This window comes from Topomyia yanbarensis, chromosome 3 (genome assembly GCF_030247195.1).
Source record: "Topomyia yanbarensis strain Yona2022 chromosome 3, ASM3024719v1, whole genome shotgun sequence".
Lineage (NCBI taxonomy): Eukaryota > Metazoa > Arthropoda > Insecta > Diptera > Culicidae > Topomyia > Topomyia yanbarensis.
The window spans coordinates 129,111,421-129,129,744 of NC_080672.1; the positions used below are offsets into that span (position 1 = coordinate 129,111,421).

An 18,324-nucleotide genomic window follows, 5' to 3' on the forward strand; every position below is an offset into this window, starting at 1 on the left:
AAATTGAAATCGATAATGGATTCCCGGTTCTTCCTGCGGTAAGTGCCGATGATACTATTATTTGTAAGATCTATATTTAGCTTTGCTAGAGCATTCTTGATCTCTGATGGCCAGACAAAGTTCTTTTGATTCCAGCGTCTATCTCGAAAATTTCGCATGTTTCTGGTTCTTGGAATATTTTAAAATTAATGTCTCTTCGGCTTCTTGGAAAACGGCTTATTCGATTTTCACAAGCTTAGCCTTAAATGGAAGGTTTGGTAGCAGATTTTGATCTGATCAAGTTCATAAGAATCGCACATATGGATGCGGAAATACGGAATGAACACTACGATCCCATATGAAATCTTTAAATGTCAAAAGCCTTTCGGTAAAGCTCATGTATATTGAATATTGAACCACATATAAATCGCCAGGAGTCTGATTTGAATTCAGATTGTTTCCTTATCGAAATTTTTTTCGAATGCAGCGATCGATTCTCAAGTAACAATTGAAGTTTTATAGCATGCTACAAGTGCAATCTAAGTTTTATGAGTGGCTATAAAACTACCATAAAACCTCGATTGTTACAAGGGTTATGTCTCTATCGACTGTTGCGTTTAAAATGGAATCGATTCAGAAGTCGGTCTGTATTAGCCTTTCCATGAGATGTTTGTTTGATAATACACAGATGGGTCCTTCCTTCCGCGACCAGCAAACGTTTCATTTGATGTTGGATTGGATCGATGATCTCATTTAAACTTCACATTTACCCGAGAATGGTCAAAATAAAAAAAATATCATGGGATGGTAATTTCTAAAACTACCATAATAGTTTTCAGTTACGAAAAGCAAAACTCTATGGAAGCTATTGTTGTTCTATAAAACGTGACGTGGTTATTTTAAAAAAATTATTTGCCCCCTGATTTTTTCAGCGATTTTGAAGGGGGGGGGGGGGTGACATAATTTTTAAAAAAGATTTGTAATGGCCTTATTGGCATACACTGGAACCATAAAAACCATTCATTCGAAAATTTATTTATATTTATGTTATAATGTTGGCCATTTTGAATATTGAAAATTTGACATCAAAATCGTAATCTGTGCCCTAAAAAACGTGGTATGTACCTTTGCAGATCTATCAAAATCATTTTCGACTTTTGGCCAGGTTTTTAGGGAAATCCGCCAGTCTGTAACGGTTGAGATTTGATGGCATGTGTAGAACGATTTCCCCCTTCCCCCCAAATATGATCCTGTTTCACCCCCTCGTGAGGATCTTTAACCATGAACCAAACACCCAGTATCAGAAGCAGAGGATTTTTTTTAAACGTAAACCTATTATTTACAATCTTCTTCCAGTAACCGCTGAACACAACAAGTAAGTTTTTGTGTCTGAAATCTAATTGTTTTCTTTTACCATTTCTCATTTCAGATGGCGGGGTAGCATATACAAATTAGTTTGGCTAGATCTCAGTTGTTTTCTACTGTTGTACTACGTTTTAAATATAACCTACCGACTAGCATTAGATAATCATCAAAAACAGTGAGTATTTGTTATTTGGAATTGTTATGGTAATGGTATATTAGCATGAGATGTGGCTTTACGTTGTATTAGAAACAATTCAGTTTCAATGGGATATCTATATTATCCGAATATTTTGGTAACATTAACATAAAAATTTGTTCAATCTTCCATTAGGTTTAACACAAACCTAATATGACCGTACACAATGGGCCGGATGAACTTTGTTTGGCCAAGACTTGTCAGACAAAGTTCAACTAACTCTTTATGTGAAGTTATGTTGGGTTGCTGTCAAACCTAATTAGGTGCTCATGTTGCTAGTATACATGTAACAAATGGCAATGAGGTTTAGAAACTATGTTAGATAACTACTATTCGACTGCTTGTAACTTTCATAACTCGAGAAATGCGTCTAAACGTGCTAGTTTCAGACTCGGTCAATCCATTTTGGCGCTTCAATCAATTAGCTATCCAGACTGGTAGCCTATCCGCGATGCACGAGACAAATACGCAAATACTTATTATATTCCGTTTCACTTGTAAATACTGTGTTTCTTTGTTTTGCAGAATTTTTGAAGAAATCGTACGATACTGTGCCACCTATAGTAACCTCATTCCATTATCGTTCGTACTTGGTTTCTACGTCACAATCGTGATGACCCGATGGTGGAACCAATACACCAGCATACCATGGCCCGATCCGATTGCGGTTTTCGTCAGTGCCAACATTCATGGTCAGGTATGTTGTTATCAATTGATTATTTTTGTCTATTTTACAATATGAAAAAGATGTGACTCGAAATGCATTACACATAGAAAAAAGTTTAATAGTACCGCCGTACGGCTTAGATTATAACAAGTAATTATTTGTGCACGGAAACGGTCTAAGATTGCTTGGAAAATTGCTGATTGAATCTACGTTGAACGATTATTGAATGAATAGAAAATACAGCGCCGGATTTTTAGTGGTGACTATACAGTCTCAAGAAACGATTGTAGATATTATATTATTTGCACAAATACCTATAAACGGTTAAGACGGTAGAGGAGCCGTAGCGTTCAACAGTCTCGCTGGCGCCTTTCTACGTTCCATTATATCAATAATGCAGGCCACATGTGCAGGAAACTACTCAGAGCGAACTTGTCGTTGTGCATTTATAACAGTGCACTGAGTTCCGGTGCTAGCGAGTTAGAGAAAGAACCCAGCCGGTTGGGAAATACCATGTCAGCGCCAGTATGCATGAGACGCGAAATATCACACACGGCTGAATCGGTTAATGATTTCATTGTTGTAGATTTATAGATTTTTCCTTGCTGGAAATCGAAAAAATTAGGGAAATACAATACACTTTTGTTATATTTAATTTTTATTTTACTATACTTGTAGCATACATTTCTTTTAGTTGGGTATTGAACATTTGTTATGTAAAGAGAGGAAGTTGGATTATCTTTAAAACTACACTTCAAGCTATTATAATTAAAACTTCACATATTTCAGCATTAACATAATGCTAACTTTTATATATATTATATGTGTACTATATTCCCTGGCCCTATAATTATACTTAGGGACCATTCATAAGTTGTGTAATGAAAAAAGCGCCCAAAATTGAATCGCCCTCCGCCGTCCTCTCGTGTAATAAATTGTTACACAGTTTTATACCGCCTCTCCCATAGTACGTTACATATTCCTTAAAAAGAGTTTCTTCTTTAAAACCCGTGGGCCTGGCGGTGGACTCCAGACTGCAATTTTTTATGCTTAGGGATTTGTAGCTTGGAAACCTTGGATTCTGTTGGTCCCTAGAATCTAATAGCAACACGGCGTGTGTTTCAGGTGGTGGATAGAAGCAAAGGGATACTGACAATTGCCAGATTGAATTATTTTGCTGTCAATTCAATTAGATCCAGACCGATGCAGTATCCTATGGTTGATTGTTCACTACATATAATCTAAATTAAATATCATACAATTTGCACAATGCATTAAAAATTAAGTCAATTAGCCAAAGTACTGGGATTATACCAATTTAAACCCTAATCTAAAGTAAACATCATTCAATTGAAAAATGTATTGAATTTAAAAGTTTATCGTTTAAGTGAACTATCCAAAATATTGGGACCATATCAAGTAAAATGTTCAAAATGTGCCTAGTTATCTTGAAGAACCATCATCCACGCGAACCAAACCGTCAAATAAAGTGGCTATGTTCCCAAATATAAGCAACTTTGAATACGTACCTCCCGCTCTTTTCTTCTATTTCATTCGTCTGTTTTTGTTTTACTTCTATTAGTTTGCTTTTACACTACTCATATATACCAAAAAATCAATCAATCTATACGCTTCTAATTATTCTCTTAATTTTTTCTTAATTCCTCATGTTCTTGTTCCTTTTATTACTATATGTTAACTATATGTTATATATACTCATAATATCTCATTCAAAACGTACAAACGCCGCCAGCCTTCGCGATAACACAAACCGGGTCACAAACGCGAACATGCAATTGCAATTATTCACACATACTCGCGATCATGAGTCAATCACGTTAGGAAGTCCCAGCCCTCGTTCTTGACAGCCTAGATTCATGTCTTCAGTTGGACCAATAAAAAGTGAGGCTCATATTCATTATACAACACATTCCACGGAAACGTGGCCGGGAACTCTAGTGTTATGGGGGTACTCTCTTCTAGTACCAGAACCGTACGCTAAAAACTAAGTAGCAAATTCACGGTCTGCGCGATCATTTGAGAATACACGCAAATATGCATATGGCCACACAGGTACAAAATCGAATTTATACATACGAAATCAGATACGTTCTGGCAAACGCGACAAACACGTGAACATACAAACGCTTGAGCTTTTCGCGATCTTCCACGCACATCTACGGTTGCGGTCTCTTGAACTTGATAAAACCACGGGATAAAATGAACTTTTTAACACTTATAAGTTGGCATCACATAATCACAAAATACATAAATTTGCTATCAAACCCTATGGAGAAACATATTATATTTATTTCTGAACAGCCAACAGTAGTACTGTTCAATGCACCTTTTCATCACATTCTGCAGCGCAATTATTCGTCAAGTTTACATCAATTCATTAATCATACCTCAACCCACCCCCTGATCCTCTGCCATGGCGTTTTTGTGGTCTGCATGGACCATTACCTCTCCTATCATCGGCCTTGGACTGACTTGCGCTCTCATTGCCCCACCAAACGCTGCAAAATGAAAATAAAAAATAGTTTCCTCTGTTAAACATGCTACGTATTGTTCTAGGTTACTCTCCTTCTCCAAATAGCACAACATGTCACATTTTGTCGAACCCATTCACTCCCCCAAAATGTTATGTATTTAATGAATGGATCCGTAAGGGGCTATATAAGTAGAGGATTGAAAATTTAGCGATTTCCATCTGTTTCTCTAACCAAGATACCCAAATTTTAATAAAAAAAATTTTCGTATTGCAAAATATTTACAAAAAAAATCAATTTCTAATTGTTCAAACTCGACGGATATATGAACTTCGTACCGCAGGCACTTCAGAGTTTGCGTGTGATTTTGGGCTGCGACATTAGTTCTAGTGCTTGGTTTGCTCTGATAAACACTAAAAAATTATAGTATATTTAACACACAAACGTTCGAACCCTTCGCAATGATACACGCGATCGTGAAGTCCCTACGCCCGCACATATTTAAACCGTACAATGAATATCACACTCAGAATCACGGTCCTCTGCCTTAAGTAGTGTTTTAGTGGGAGACATTTTCCATCTTGTTTGCAATTGTTGTGAGTGATTCTGACGCACAGCGCTAAAAAAATAGTAAAATTTTCATTCATCAAGTCGCCATATTTTTAGTTCGTGGAATGAAAGAATTAAATTAATTACAATGCACGAAAATGCTCGGATTCACGAATGACCTATTTTGAGCAGATTCACGAATATTTTTTTCTGAAATGAACGACCACCTCACTGAAATCTCTTAGCAGTTTATTGGAAAGTACGGTTCTCTTTTTGATAATAATGCAGTGATGGAATAGGAGCAGTATGAAATGATTCATCGTCACAAATGGTTTATTAACATCTTGTATCTCTACGAGCGGATCCAGGTTTTATCTCGGCTGAGTAACAAGACGGAAGCGATATTTCGTTGCTCATATCATAAATAGTAACGTTCGTCTTGTGCGCAGGGTTACCATATTCACAGATTTTTCTGTAATGTCACAGATTTTTTGCACAATTTTTGATCACAGATTCTCTTTCACAGATGACAGATTTTTGGCATTTTGAAGAAAATTTTACAGATTTCCACAGATTTTTGGAAATATTGTGATTTATCACAGATTTTCTGGAAATTTATCACAGATTTTCACAGATTTTTTTTCTGTTTTAGTCATCACAGATGGCAAAAAGATTTTTTTGACCGAAACACAGATTCCAATGTGGCATCCCTGCTTGTGCGATGCACCAATCGTTAACATCCCAATAAGCCCCAAAATTTATTTTTCGTCAGAACCAACAGTTATCAACTCTAACAACGACACGTACACAGATGAAACTATTCTTTGCCAACTATTTGATGCATTAGAAGTAGAACAATTTGAAGATTTCAGTAGTAGGGACTTCCAACATAGGGCAGAAGCCAAGCGCGGCTGGAACCTCATAAATATGTCAATTCTCGCTTTAGAATACTAGCAAAAGCACAAAAATCTCGACTTGTATGAATTTTTCGGATATATTTTTTAGGCATTCAGTATCCAATTGTGCTGACTGGTTCCTTGATAGTATTAAGCTACATAGAGTTAAAAAGATTATCCTACATTTGAGATATTAAACAAACCGATTTATTATTAGCTAAATTGTAATTTATTCTTTTCTTGTCTTATCTTCCTACCAGGATGAACGAGGTCGCGTGATGCGCCGAACCATCATGCGGTACGTGTGTCTTTGCCTTACGATGGTGTTAACCAACATTTCACCACGGGTTAAGAAGCGTTTTCCCACGATCGATCATCTCGTAGAAGCCGGTCTGCTCAATGACAACGAACACAAGATTATGCATCATCTAAATCTGAAATTTCCCCGACACTCGAAACACTGGCTGCCAATCGTTTGGGCTGCTAGCATTGTAACCCGGGCACGGAAGGAAGGTCGCTGCCGGGATGATTTCGCAGTCAAAACGATCATAGACGAACTGAACAAATTTCGAGGTCAATGCGGGCTGTTGATCTCGTACGATACTATAAGTATTCCGCTTGTATATACCCAGGTGGTAACGCTCGCCGTCTACTCGTACTTTCTGACCTCTGTGATGGGTCAGCAGTGGATTGAGACTAAGAATCTCGGTGATGGTGTAGTGAATAAGATCGATCAATATTTCCCAGTATTCACTACCCTGCAGTTCTTTTTCTACATGGGATGGCTGAAAGTGGCCGAGTCACTGATAAATCCTTTCGGTGAAGACGACGATGACTTCGAGGTGAACTGGATGGTGGATCGTAACATCCAGGTTTCCTACCTGATTGTGGACGAAATGCACCACGAGCATCCAACGTTGGTCAAGGATCAGTACTGGGACGAAGTGTTCCCGGTAGAGCTTCCCCATACGGTGGCATCGGCCGAAATCAAAGAGGAGCCACCGCAACCGTCCACCGCTAACATCGAGGTCAACCGGAAGGCAGCGGAAGTGATTCCGGTGATACCGTCGAATGTGCGCGTAGATGAAATGGTCGGTAAAAAGAGTCAAAACTATGACTACACGTTCCCTGAACAGCAGGGCATGCTCGACGACGAGGTTAGCGAACGAGTGCTGGTGCAGCGCCGAGATTTCTTTTTTTATTTTGACATTCTTATCGCACGGTTCGTTGGTTGAGATTGGAGAAGGGATTGTTCGAAGGGAATTGTGGGTCGAGGGAGATACTTTTGCAATTTTGTTTGACGTTTGAGGAATACATTTTCTTGTGCAATCTATTTGTTACTTTGCATGTAGAACTCTATGGGGAAATTAAGACACAACTGATTAAATCATATTAAACAATTTTAATTGAAACGGCAGTGTCGATAAGGGAAAGCACTTTATGATGGATTGCTCCAAAGTGGGATAATCTACTAGGTCGATGATAGCGATAATATTTTGTTGCTTAAATCGATAGAATATAACTAAGCATATACCTGCATAAAAATATCAATCATTGATTAGTGGGCACTACACTTTGGTTTATTTTTCAGTAATTTTTATCAATTTTAATTATGACGTCTATTTTGAATTGATGGAAAAGATGTAATTTGTTTAAATGCTATGGTTTTATCCGGCCTTTTAGGCCAATTTTGCTTGGGGCTGGGAAAACCGAGGCATTTTAAAAAACTGGTATTTTCGGTATAGGAAATGAAAAAAACGATAAAATCGGCAACTAGAATGAGAATAAGAATAACAAGTGGTATTTACAATGCAGTCCTTGTCACCCTGGTTTGGTGCCAATTCATTCTTTCCCAAAGAATTTGTCATCAGTCCCCAAAAGGTCATTTGAACAGTAATACTTAGTTGATGAAAGCTTGAACATCAACTCCACCTCGTCTTAAAAACCAGTGTTTATTTGCTACTCTTTCCAATTTATTTTTAACAACCTGTTGCAATATCGATGGAAACCTTTTGGAAAAAAACATTTAGTGTAACGTCTTTACTTTATTTAAACTGTAGAGTCTATTAACAGACTTCCATGTTAGTATCGTGCTTTATAGGTTTCTACAGTAGAGGACAAACAATTGAATACAAAATGAAGTATGTGGGAATATGGAATTGTTAGATTTACTTATTCCAGAATAATTTGATATGCCTTGTTTCACATGAAAGTATTTTGGGTTGTTATATCGAGTTCTATTCAACCGCGTATAAAATGTCCCAAAACAGGGCTTACTGTAATTGAAACCTTATTTTAGAACAATGCTAAGTGAAATTTTTTAAGGTACTTCGAAAACGTTTAAGATTTAAATAGTTCTTAGCAATAAAAATACCGAAAATACCAGTTTTTCATGCTTAAAAAACCGATATTTCGGTATTGGATATTTAGACCTGTTTTACTGGTTTTCGGTAACGTTAAAACTAGTACTCCTAACCCTAATTGTGCTAATTTAATCGGTCTTGTGAAAGATTATTGTTAGGTGTTTGGTTGTCGATTCAAAGTATTATACTTTATGAACAAAACCCAATTGATGCCTTTAGTGAACTTGCAAAGCTGTATATTTGAAATTCAGCTGATCATAACAAGCATTTTGTTCGAAATTCAATAACTATTAAAAATTAAATGAGAGTATGTGCGTAAGATAATTCTACCATCACTTTTCACAAGTTACACCAGCATTCTTGCACTAACACAAGCACATGCGAATTATACCATACACTGATAATAATTCTCACTATAAAACCAAATGAAATTTAACATCATTTTCAAGTGCACTTGCATGTTGAAAAGCAAATCAAATGATTTCGCTTCGAATTTCTCATGAAAATCTATTAAAAGTTGGGAGAAGTTTGTTCCTTCTAATCCCTACAAAATGGGTTAAATTTTGATGAAATTCGAAGAAAAAAGCAGAATGGTAGTGGTTCTCTCTCCAACAATGCTTCGATTCATTATATAGAGTCTTCGAGTCTCAATACTTATCAAGTGCAAGCAAGGTTGAAGAAAGGTCACTTTTCAATAGCGCTGAATTGTGTAGTTCGAACGGCTTCCTCTGTTAACTAGGCAACGGACAGAAATCGGCAGTCTTCATTAGCTCTATCAACCACCGAATTCTGATGGATAATGAACTAAAATCAAGCACCAGACGAGCTTGAGCTTGTGCGACCTCTCCTGGCTGCTACTCCGTTATCGATCATTATCAGTAGATAACTATGCTTGGGAGTAGCGAAACATCTTTCAATGTGCAACTCCTGGTAATCCTAAAGTGTCTATTAATCAATACTGTCGCCGGCCAGGCCCGAACGTAGATGGCGGAAGGAAAGGGAAGGAATGTTAGTCCGATACTTTGCTTTTTCTAGAGGCCGTTTATATTACTGCGCACTCCACAAGTGTTCCAGGAGGAGGATATTTGTTAGTAAGTATAGAAGTTCGGTTCTGCTTCTTCATAGCCGAAGACCAGAGAGGTGACTCCGCTATCTAGACTAAATATCGATCCATCAACTCATGGACCGGGACCAACGCTTTTACTCCCCTTCCGAAGGAAAACGTGATCACAGATTTTTTTAACTCAGAAAAATCTCAACAATCTCGGTTGTGATTAAACCCAGACAAACTGGAATGAGTGGCAGTCACGCTTACCATTCAACCACTGGCACCGTCAGAACTAAAATCAAATACCAGGTGATAATTAAAACTCCGGTCTTGGTAAACTTAAAATAAATCAAATGTGTTGGCTGGCAGCGGCGGTTGTGTGTGATCTCGTTTGGAGAGAGTGGTACGATCACTGTTACCAATGCTATAATCATGCGTTCTTTCTGGGACGTCATCATAGCCCAGAGATAGCAAAGGATTTGTGCATTCGTCCGGAGTCCGAAGGGTTTGCTGTTTCGAACCTTGCCTCTGGTGATTTTTTTTCAGTCTCATTAGCACGATTTTTTCTGTGTTTTGGTTATCTTAATGATTGAGTACCTTCATCACTTTGTACGCCTCTAGTTCAAGTTGATTCGCATGTACTATACACGGTAATTTTCGACAGTATTGATTTTGTGGCGAAATCGCGTACCGAAAACGTTCGATTTGGATTCAATTCGAACAGAATTATTGTTTGCGCACGTTCACTTGGCTCAACACCATTCCACCAAATTGAACGAGAAACTCAAGTTTGAATTAGCGTATATGGATTTGGCTAACACCTTTCGCATGCTACAATCGTATGAAGGGTGTGCATTAGGGTGTTGCAAAATGAAATCATGTTAAAAAAGTCATCGGGCTCACTTCTTAAGTGAATGGTTAGGATATTAGAACTATGTTTTTTTTTTAGGATTGAATTTTCTGAAACGCTTTCTACTGCTGGCGAATTTTTATTTTTAGAAAAATGGACCGATTTTGGGTAAAATTTCAAATTTATGCCTATACTAAGCTGTCTTAGATTTTTTCAGCTTTTTTTTATTTTTCTGGAGATCCAAATGAAGAAGTTTGATGAGTTAGTTTGTAGAAATTTTGTATTATAAGAGCGGCAGATCCATTAAAACTTAGTAAAAAGTGTAATTTTTGGTGTCTTTCATTAGTTTATCTTCAAACCCAGCTACAAAATTTTAAAAATTTTGGAAACACTTCAAATTGCTGAGCCGACGTAATTTTGCTGAAAAAAGTGTAATGGGGTATGAGTTATTTAAGTTTTTGTTAGTTAACCTATTAACACTTTATGCTATTCATCAGAAATAACACTGTTCTACAAAATAAATCAATTTAAGTTTGCTTAGTCAGCGTTTTGTTTCTTGGAAAATAGAAGCAAAATGATGAAAAATGACATTTTCCGTTTGTTTGTATTACATCAGGGGCCCTATTCTCACAGTCACCGTTACTTAGTGACTAGAAGGAAATTTTCTTCTAGTCACTAGGTGACGTGACTGTGAGAATAGGGCCACAGAATCGGTGTTTATGAGCATTTGATGATTTTTTAAAATTGCTAAGTATATTCATAACCACCTAGCGGGGTGAAAATCGCAAAAATTGAACAAATACGTCGAGCTAGTGACAAGTTATGGTGTATATTTGAATGTTGAATTTTTAGGTGTATTCAGATTTTGTATATAAGGTCTTTACGGTTTCGATCACACAATTCCGAAACAGTTAATTTTGAAGGCATTGTATTTTCGAAAAAGTTTCCAACAGAATACGGCACATCTCCTGATACAATAATTTTGTTGAATAAGCCTCCTAGAAGTAATTATGGACAATTAACTCTTCAAAACATAGTTAGAGACTTGGTGTCATTTGCAAAGCTACCATTATTTTTATAATTGATGGTACAAAACAATCTTCAAATGGTAATTTAACCAGAACCTAACGTACTAAACATAAACGGAAAACGCCATTTTTCATCATTTTCCTTCTATTTTCCGAAAAACAATATATAGACTAAGCACATTTGAATTGTTTTATTTTTTGGAACAGAATTGCTAAAAATGTCGAGGGTTGTATAACAAAACATTAAATAACTCATACCCCATTTGTCGCAACTACACATTTTCTTCACCAAAATTACGCCCCTGTATTCGGTTCAATATTTTGAAGTGTTTCCTAATCTTTTAAAATTTTGTAGATAGTTTTGAAGAAAAACTAATAGAAAACATCAAAATTTTTGTGCGTGGTCATTTTTCAATCCATTTTCAATTTTTGGGGTGTTCTGGAAAGAAGAAGAAATTACCTTTTCAACGGTATGCTATCTTATGCTTTTTTTGTTAAAAATACTATGCGGTTTTGGGACAACTATACGAAACTAACCATTATTTTGCGATTTTTTCATGAAAAATATGAAAATTGCTTAACATTTTCATTAAGAACATTTATTTCCTCATCCAATAACCTCTTTATTATCAAAATCGGTTAAAAATGGCAGTTATTAATTTTCTTCCAAATAAGAAGCTTTCTCACATGAACTTTTAAGGGGAGGGTCTCATAGGAAATTTTCAAAAAAGCGATTTTTTTGCTCGTATACATTAGAAAGTATGTATGTGAACTTTGAAGTTAAAATTGGAAAAGAATAACGGAAGATGTAAGTCTAGAATTTTTCATGGTTGCTTTCATATTGTTGTCCCAAAACCGCATAGTATTTTCAACCAACGAATGTAACAGCATACCGTTGGAAAGGTCATTTATTCTCTTTTCTAAAATACTTATAAAATAGAAGCTCGGTTGAAAAATGACAGAGTAGAAAATTTTTTAGTGCCAAAAGTCTCGAAAAGTAGCTTTTTTGCCGTGATTCAAGATTTTGAGGGTATAATATACTGCCGTGAATCGCATAACAGTCCCGTTTGCTTTGGGTTGCCTATGCAGGTGGGACTATTATGCGTATCACGGCAGTATACCCTCAAAATCTTGATTTAAGGCAAAAAAAGTTATATTATAACATTTTTCAAACATTATTTTGTGTTCGATTTGATGAGATTTACAACCCATACTAGGTCATTTGAAAAGTACGAAATTACTGTAGCACCGTGATATTTATTAAAAAATCCATCGTTCACATAAATTGCACAATATGGTAATTTTGTTCAGATTATTTGATTGGAGAATGAAAATGGAAAATTTAGCAATGACTCAAACAACTAAAATTGTGTCGAATTTCATTCAGTCAGGGCTACTGAAAGCGTTAAAATGGTCTAAAGAAATTTGAAAACATCCGCATTTTTTCAGAAATGTTCCTCTCTGAAATATTTTTTCATTAAAACGTCAAGGGGTATTTTTGTCAAGAAATATTATTTTTTATTTGAACCTACGTTAAAATTAGTTTTGCCATCTTCGTGGAATCGCTGTGACTATAACACTGTAACTTGGCGATTTTTTGATATCTTAGTAATACCGGCTTATATGGTTAATTTCTGTAAGATTACCCCAATCAACCTGTAACCACCGAACTGTCAGCCTGAACGGAATTCAATTCCAGTAAATGGGGGTATTTTACCTTTCATTTGAGATGAAGTTTGTCAACTGCAGTGAAGAGTCACTGAGCAGTCAGAGTGACTCGAGAATTTGGCAATGTCCCGGCTATTAAAAATCGTCCTAGATGGCCAATATTATCAAAGCGTTTTAGTGAACTAAACCTCGTTTAAATAGTACGAAAATAATGATTTACATTGCTAGAAAAATTTCCGAACCAAATGAGACACAATTTAATGTTTAATAACACTATTTTGGGAAAAAATGTCATCATAAAAACAAAGATAGATCCTTATTCAAGCTTATATCTGACCAATTTGCCATTTCACGTTTAAAAAGTTTACTATAGCATATGAAATATAAATATAATGACATATGTCATTTATTGTTGAGTCATGTTGGTTGGGTATTGGGTATAGTTGGGCGATTGAATTCTAATTCTTCTTTGGTATTTTTGTCCCCCGGAATTCTACACTGTTTAAGTCATATTCTTTAAACTCTACGTATATCTCACATCTGATGAAAGCAAAGTCCGCTTTTTAAGATGAATGATGAATTCCGCAATTAAAATACTAGGGCATTGCTTTTACAACCACCATTGGAGAGACTTAGAACATCCCTTCTCAACAATCAACCAAAACGAACCGAATTTAACCAATCCCTCTGTTAACGGTGGAAGGATTAATATTTTTGTGATAACCGTATGTTTTTCTTAAAAGCGTTTTAATCGTCCGTAAAGCCTTTGTAAAATGTAGTCTCTCGCAATTTTTGATTCGCATTTTATTTCTAGCTCCAAAAGGAATGTCACGCAAATGATCCAAAATCAAAGCAACAGAAAATCTCGATTGGAAGAAGCAAATCAATGCGCTCAATTTCTTAAATCAAATATTATTCGTAAGACTTCACGCCCCACAGCACTCGCTTACTAATTCGGTTGTGAATCGACACCCAAACAATTCTGCACCTAATTGTAGTCGACACTAAACACCTGACAGTTACTTTTATCAAAACTTCAGCGACGGTTACCCTGCTACGATTTTTTCACCTGTTCCCATTTCGTCGTAGTATTACTACACGTGATGGAAATAGTCGCAAAAATAATAGGCAACATTAGCAACCCATCCGAGACGACTTTTTCATGCTAGTGTTATTATAAAAAAAATCGTTCCGAGATGTGCTATGTCCTCCCAGAGTAATCGACACCAAAGAATACAAATCTTCACTTTCTCAGCACGAAACATACAATGTACTTTTTCGCATATAAAGCATGAGACACACTATAATTGTATAAATACTGCAAACTAACTTTTGGTTACGCGAGAATGGGTTTGAATTAAAAAAATATGATTAACTGCAAGTTCCATGGTGGAAGGTTCTAACACTAGTCATTAGTTATAAATCATTTGTATAGGCTCGCAGCTATCGGATTAGAAACTATTAATATAAAGCTGTCGGCACACGAGGCGACAGGGCACACGCCACAAGAAATATTCACTATGGATTTTGTTCTACCTATTTTCAGCTGTTGGCTTATTCGTACCGCAGGTTCAAACCGTTATTTTTCAGACATTATGTTTTTTCTCGACGTTTAAATATTACTTCGCTGAAAAAAGTCGTGTTGATTCTGGAAGTTTTACGGCAGCTAGCTGGGATCTTAGCCAAAGCAGATGATAAAATAAATGTTTGGAGTATGTTAGGCTCAATTGTCCAATTTTGCATGAATTGTTCCATCAGTAAATACGATAAAGTTATCAGAATGATTTCTTCTTCCAGTCGTTATCCACAAATTATCGATAGGACGTAATTGGCGCATACTGAGCGAGAGAGCGTCTATGTATATTACAAGTTTAAAAGACGCTCAATATTATCCAAACATCATTCACGTAATGCGGCTATGCAAGATCGGGCCACAACGCTACATCGACATTCATATGGTACATCCGAATAATCCGGGTTGCTACAGGCTTGATTAGCCGCAATTTTCATGACAATATCCCTTCCCAGTCGTTCTAAACCCTCTACGCAAGAAACGATATGATTTCGCAAATTCTTCGTTTTGCTTTTGTCTCACTTTTTATTCCCTGAAAATTGTAGGGCGACCGGAATAAGCCTTTTCCAATCGGTGTTCCCTGCTCTGACAAATAAATATCTTATAAATATTTGAACGTTTGTAATCCAACGAAACGAAATTCGGCACTGTAACGCATATCTTCATCCTGGCGTGAAAATCGTATTACGAACAGTTTTCACAGTTATAGCTATAATTACACAGAAACAATACGAATCGTCTTGAAATTGGAAGGTGACCAGCTATCATATTGCGGATTGAGAAAACATTTTTTGATTTAACGCCATTTGGAGCTGCAGCTGTCGATTTTTTTGCCCCGGCAGGTGTGCAATTTTGGGAGTTGTGGTATCGAGGAATGGTTGAAGATCACATATCCAAACTTTCCTCGAAGATTTCATGGGTTCCAGAGGAGCTTTTTCAGAGGAAGGATTCTCTTCAAGATGGTACCGACGTTTCATGCATTCCTGGACCATTTTCGTCGGGGTGTGTATTAGATTTCTCGCGGGTGGTATTTCCTGACTTTTATTGCTTTGCTGTGCCCCTTGATCGTGGCCGATTGGGCTCGGGTTTCACGTGGAGACTTGGGGTGCTCTAGCTTTTGCAGTGAATTCATTAAGAAAATTCAAGATAACCATTCTTATAGGTGCCCTACTGTACATTCCGCGATCTCGCCAACATAAAAACCCCCCGGCGATTAAGCCAACCTGTTAGAACCTACGAGTTTATAAACGCGATCTTAACTGCGATTAAACAAACACCAATTCCCACTTGATCGTGGATCTGTCGTCCGAAAACCCCAAACCTCGGTACATACCTTCATTTGCAGCACCTTATATTAGAATCTTGACAGCGCGAATACAAAAACCTATGAGTTCGCAAGATTATGAATCGATCTCGTCTGGAAGTTTCCACCCTTTGTTCTAGAAGTTTAGCTCCATGCCTTTAGCTGAATCAATCAAAAAATCGCACTCATATCCAGTAAACAGCACGTTAACATGACCGGGAACTCTAGTATTATGGGGGAGCTCACTCTCTTTAATCATCTGAACCCTACACTGCAAATTAAATATACGATACCGCGCATTCCTTCAAGAACACACGCGAATATTCGAACAGACACATGGTTTTAAAAAATAGAATTTATACACGCGAGGTTACATACATTCTAGCACCAGCGACATTCAAACACCCCCGCGATCGACCGCGGTAACATGCAATCGTTTGATCCCTTCGCGATGATACTCTAAGACACCACTACGCCCAATATTTCACAAATACAAATATGATTTAGCATAGTACTTATAATCTAATCAATGCGGTTTCAAACGCAAACATATAAACGCTCATTCCCAAACGATCCTGAAGTGTCTACGCCAGCACATCTGAACCGTACACTCAATATCACAATCAGAATCACGGTCTGCTCCAATTGGTCTTTAGCGGTGTTTTAGTCGGTGACATTTTCCGACTCGTCTGGCAATTGTAGCGAGTGATTCTGACAGGGAACTCTTCTGAGAACCAAGATCTACTGCTCCAGCTCTCAAAAATTGCTTCCCTTCGTCTCTTTACACGGGCCCTACACGAGACAAGAATAAAAATATTGACAAGACTACTTCAGTACGTCAATCCCATTTGAATTGGGATCAATATTTTCAATATGCCTTTACACCATCAATATATTGATCAATATTTGGTTTTTGTCAAGATTTCTGTTCGTATGGGCACCGCTTTACACTCGAAGCGTTCGGTTTGTAAAAACCTATAATCTTTCACAGCCACGTTAACCTATGGTAGAATTCCGAGTGGCCTGGTTTCATACATGATCAGCGTTCGAGTAGCCGACGACATGTAATCTACTACCCTATTTCAGACGAGCACCCTTGCTAAACTTTAAGTATTGAAGCACTTTCTTCGCAGCAATTCAACCAACTTCCGTGGCCGAATAACATACATACAATCGATAGGGGAACGTGATCGGTTGCCGGCACTGGTCGGTTGTCGGCGCCCCTGTGTAACTTTTGATAAAAAGCAGTTATGGTCATTCTGATAATTAAATATTATTTATGTGTTATATTCGCACGTTGTTTTTGTGCCGATAGCTGAAGCAAACAGTTTCGTATGTTCTGTTCTACAACCAAAATATTTTTTGAACAAGTTGAAATCTACTCCAAAGTTTTTTTTATCATTTGCAAAGTGTTATAGAAAGAAGAAAATCGATCGAAAAAATATACACATTGATTATTTACGAAGTGAATTTATTCTATATTGTGGTTAAACATTGAATGGCGACGAAATGTTCACCACAATTTTTTTGGTTCAGTTTTGAAAAAGGTTACTAAAATCGGTTGTCGGTACCACATTTTTTGTGACAAATTCTGAATTCTCCATAACCCAAGCAATATGAGTATTTTCGGAGCGGGCTTGACGAGTAGATGTCAGAAATTGATTTTGACACCATTTTGAAAACCAAGATGGTCCCCATAGAAAATTTTACAGTTCATAAATTTCCCAGTCGACCGACGAAATCGGGTGCTTTGAGGTCGACAGATTAATTAACCGACTAAGTTGGGTTTCGTCGGTGAACAATTTTCGTCACCATATTAATCGCCAGATTTAATCTGTGTGAATCTGGTTCCAGTTTTAAACTACCAACTAATCGATCGATTTAATTGGTTGAAATAGACCGATTTCAACAGATTTCGTCGGTCATATTTAATCGGTTGTCGCATCGGCTGACGTCCATATTAAACCCCCAATCGACCGATTAATTTGTGGCATAGTCGACCGATTGTGCCGATTTAGTCGGTGGGAAAATCGGGAGGATTTTCTATGGGGGTGACATCCGGTTTAGCGGAGTTCTCTATATCTCAATCAATATGGATATTTCGGTTTTCATAAATCGAAGTCAAAAATCGATGTCTAGTATCATTTTGAAATCCAAGATGGAGACATTTCTATTCTAAAAGCACCCAGATTGAAGGTTTTCAGATTTGTCAATAAACTCATCTGGTTGTGTTTTCAACGCTGAGTGGCACTGTATTCACCAGATTGTCACGTTCAGGAAGACTATTCTATTGTTGGTAAATATCCTCTTCTGAATGCTGTCCCTGCGTGGAATTTTGCCTTATTTG

The 18,324-nt window shown here is 37.1% G+C and overlaps 1 protein-coding gene across 4 annotated transcripts in view; it reads left to right on the forward strand.

Moving 5' to 3' along the window:
• The window catches only part of LOC131687955 (bestrophin-4-like), an 84,273-nt gene that overhangs the window by 51,052 nt on the left and 14,897 nt on the right, over positions 1–18,324 (forward strand). For 3 of the 4 annotated variants that reach the window (XM_058972056.1, XM_058972058.1, XM_058972057.1), the window contains 3 exons: positions 1,409–1,519; positions 2,066–2,237; positions 6,405–7,301. In XM_058972056.1, coding sequence (XP_058828039.1) covers positions 1,409–1,519; positions 2,066–2,237; positions 6,405–7,301 — 1,180 coding nt within the window. The remainder of the gene's footprint in view (positions 1–1,408; positions 1,520–2,065; positions 2,238–6,404; positions 7,302–18,324) is intronic. The other variant, XM_058972059.1, reaches the window with a different exon arrangement.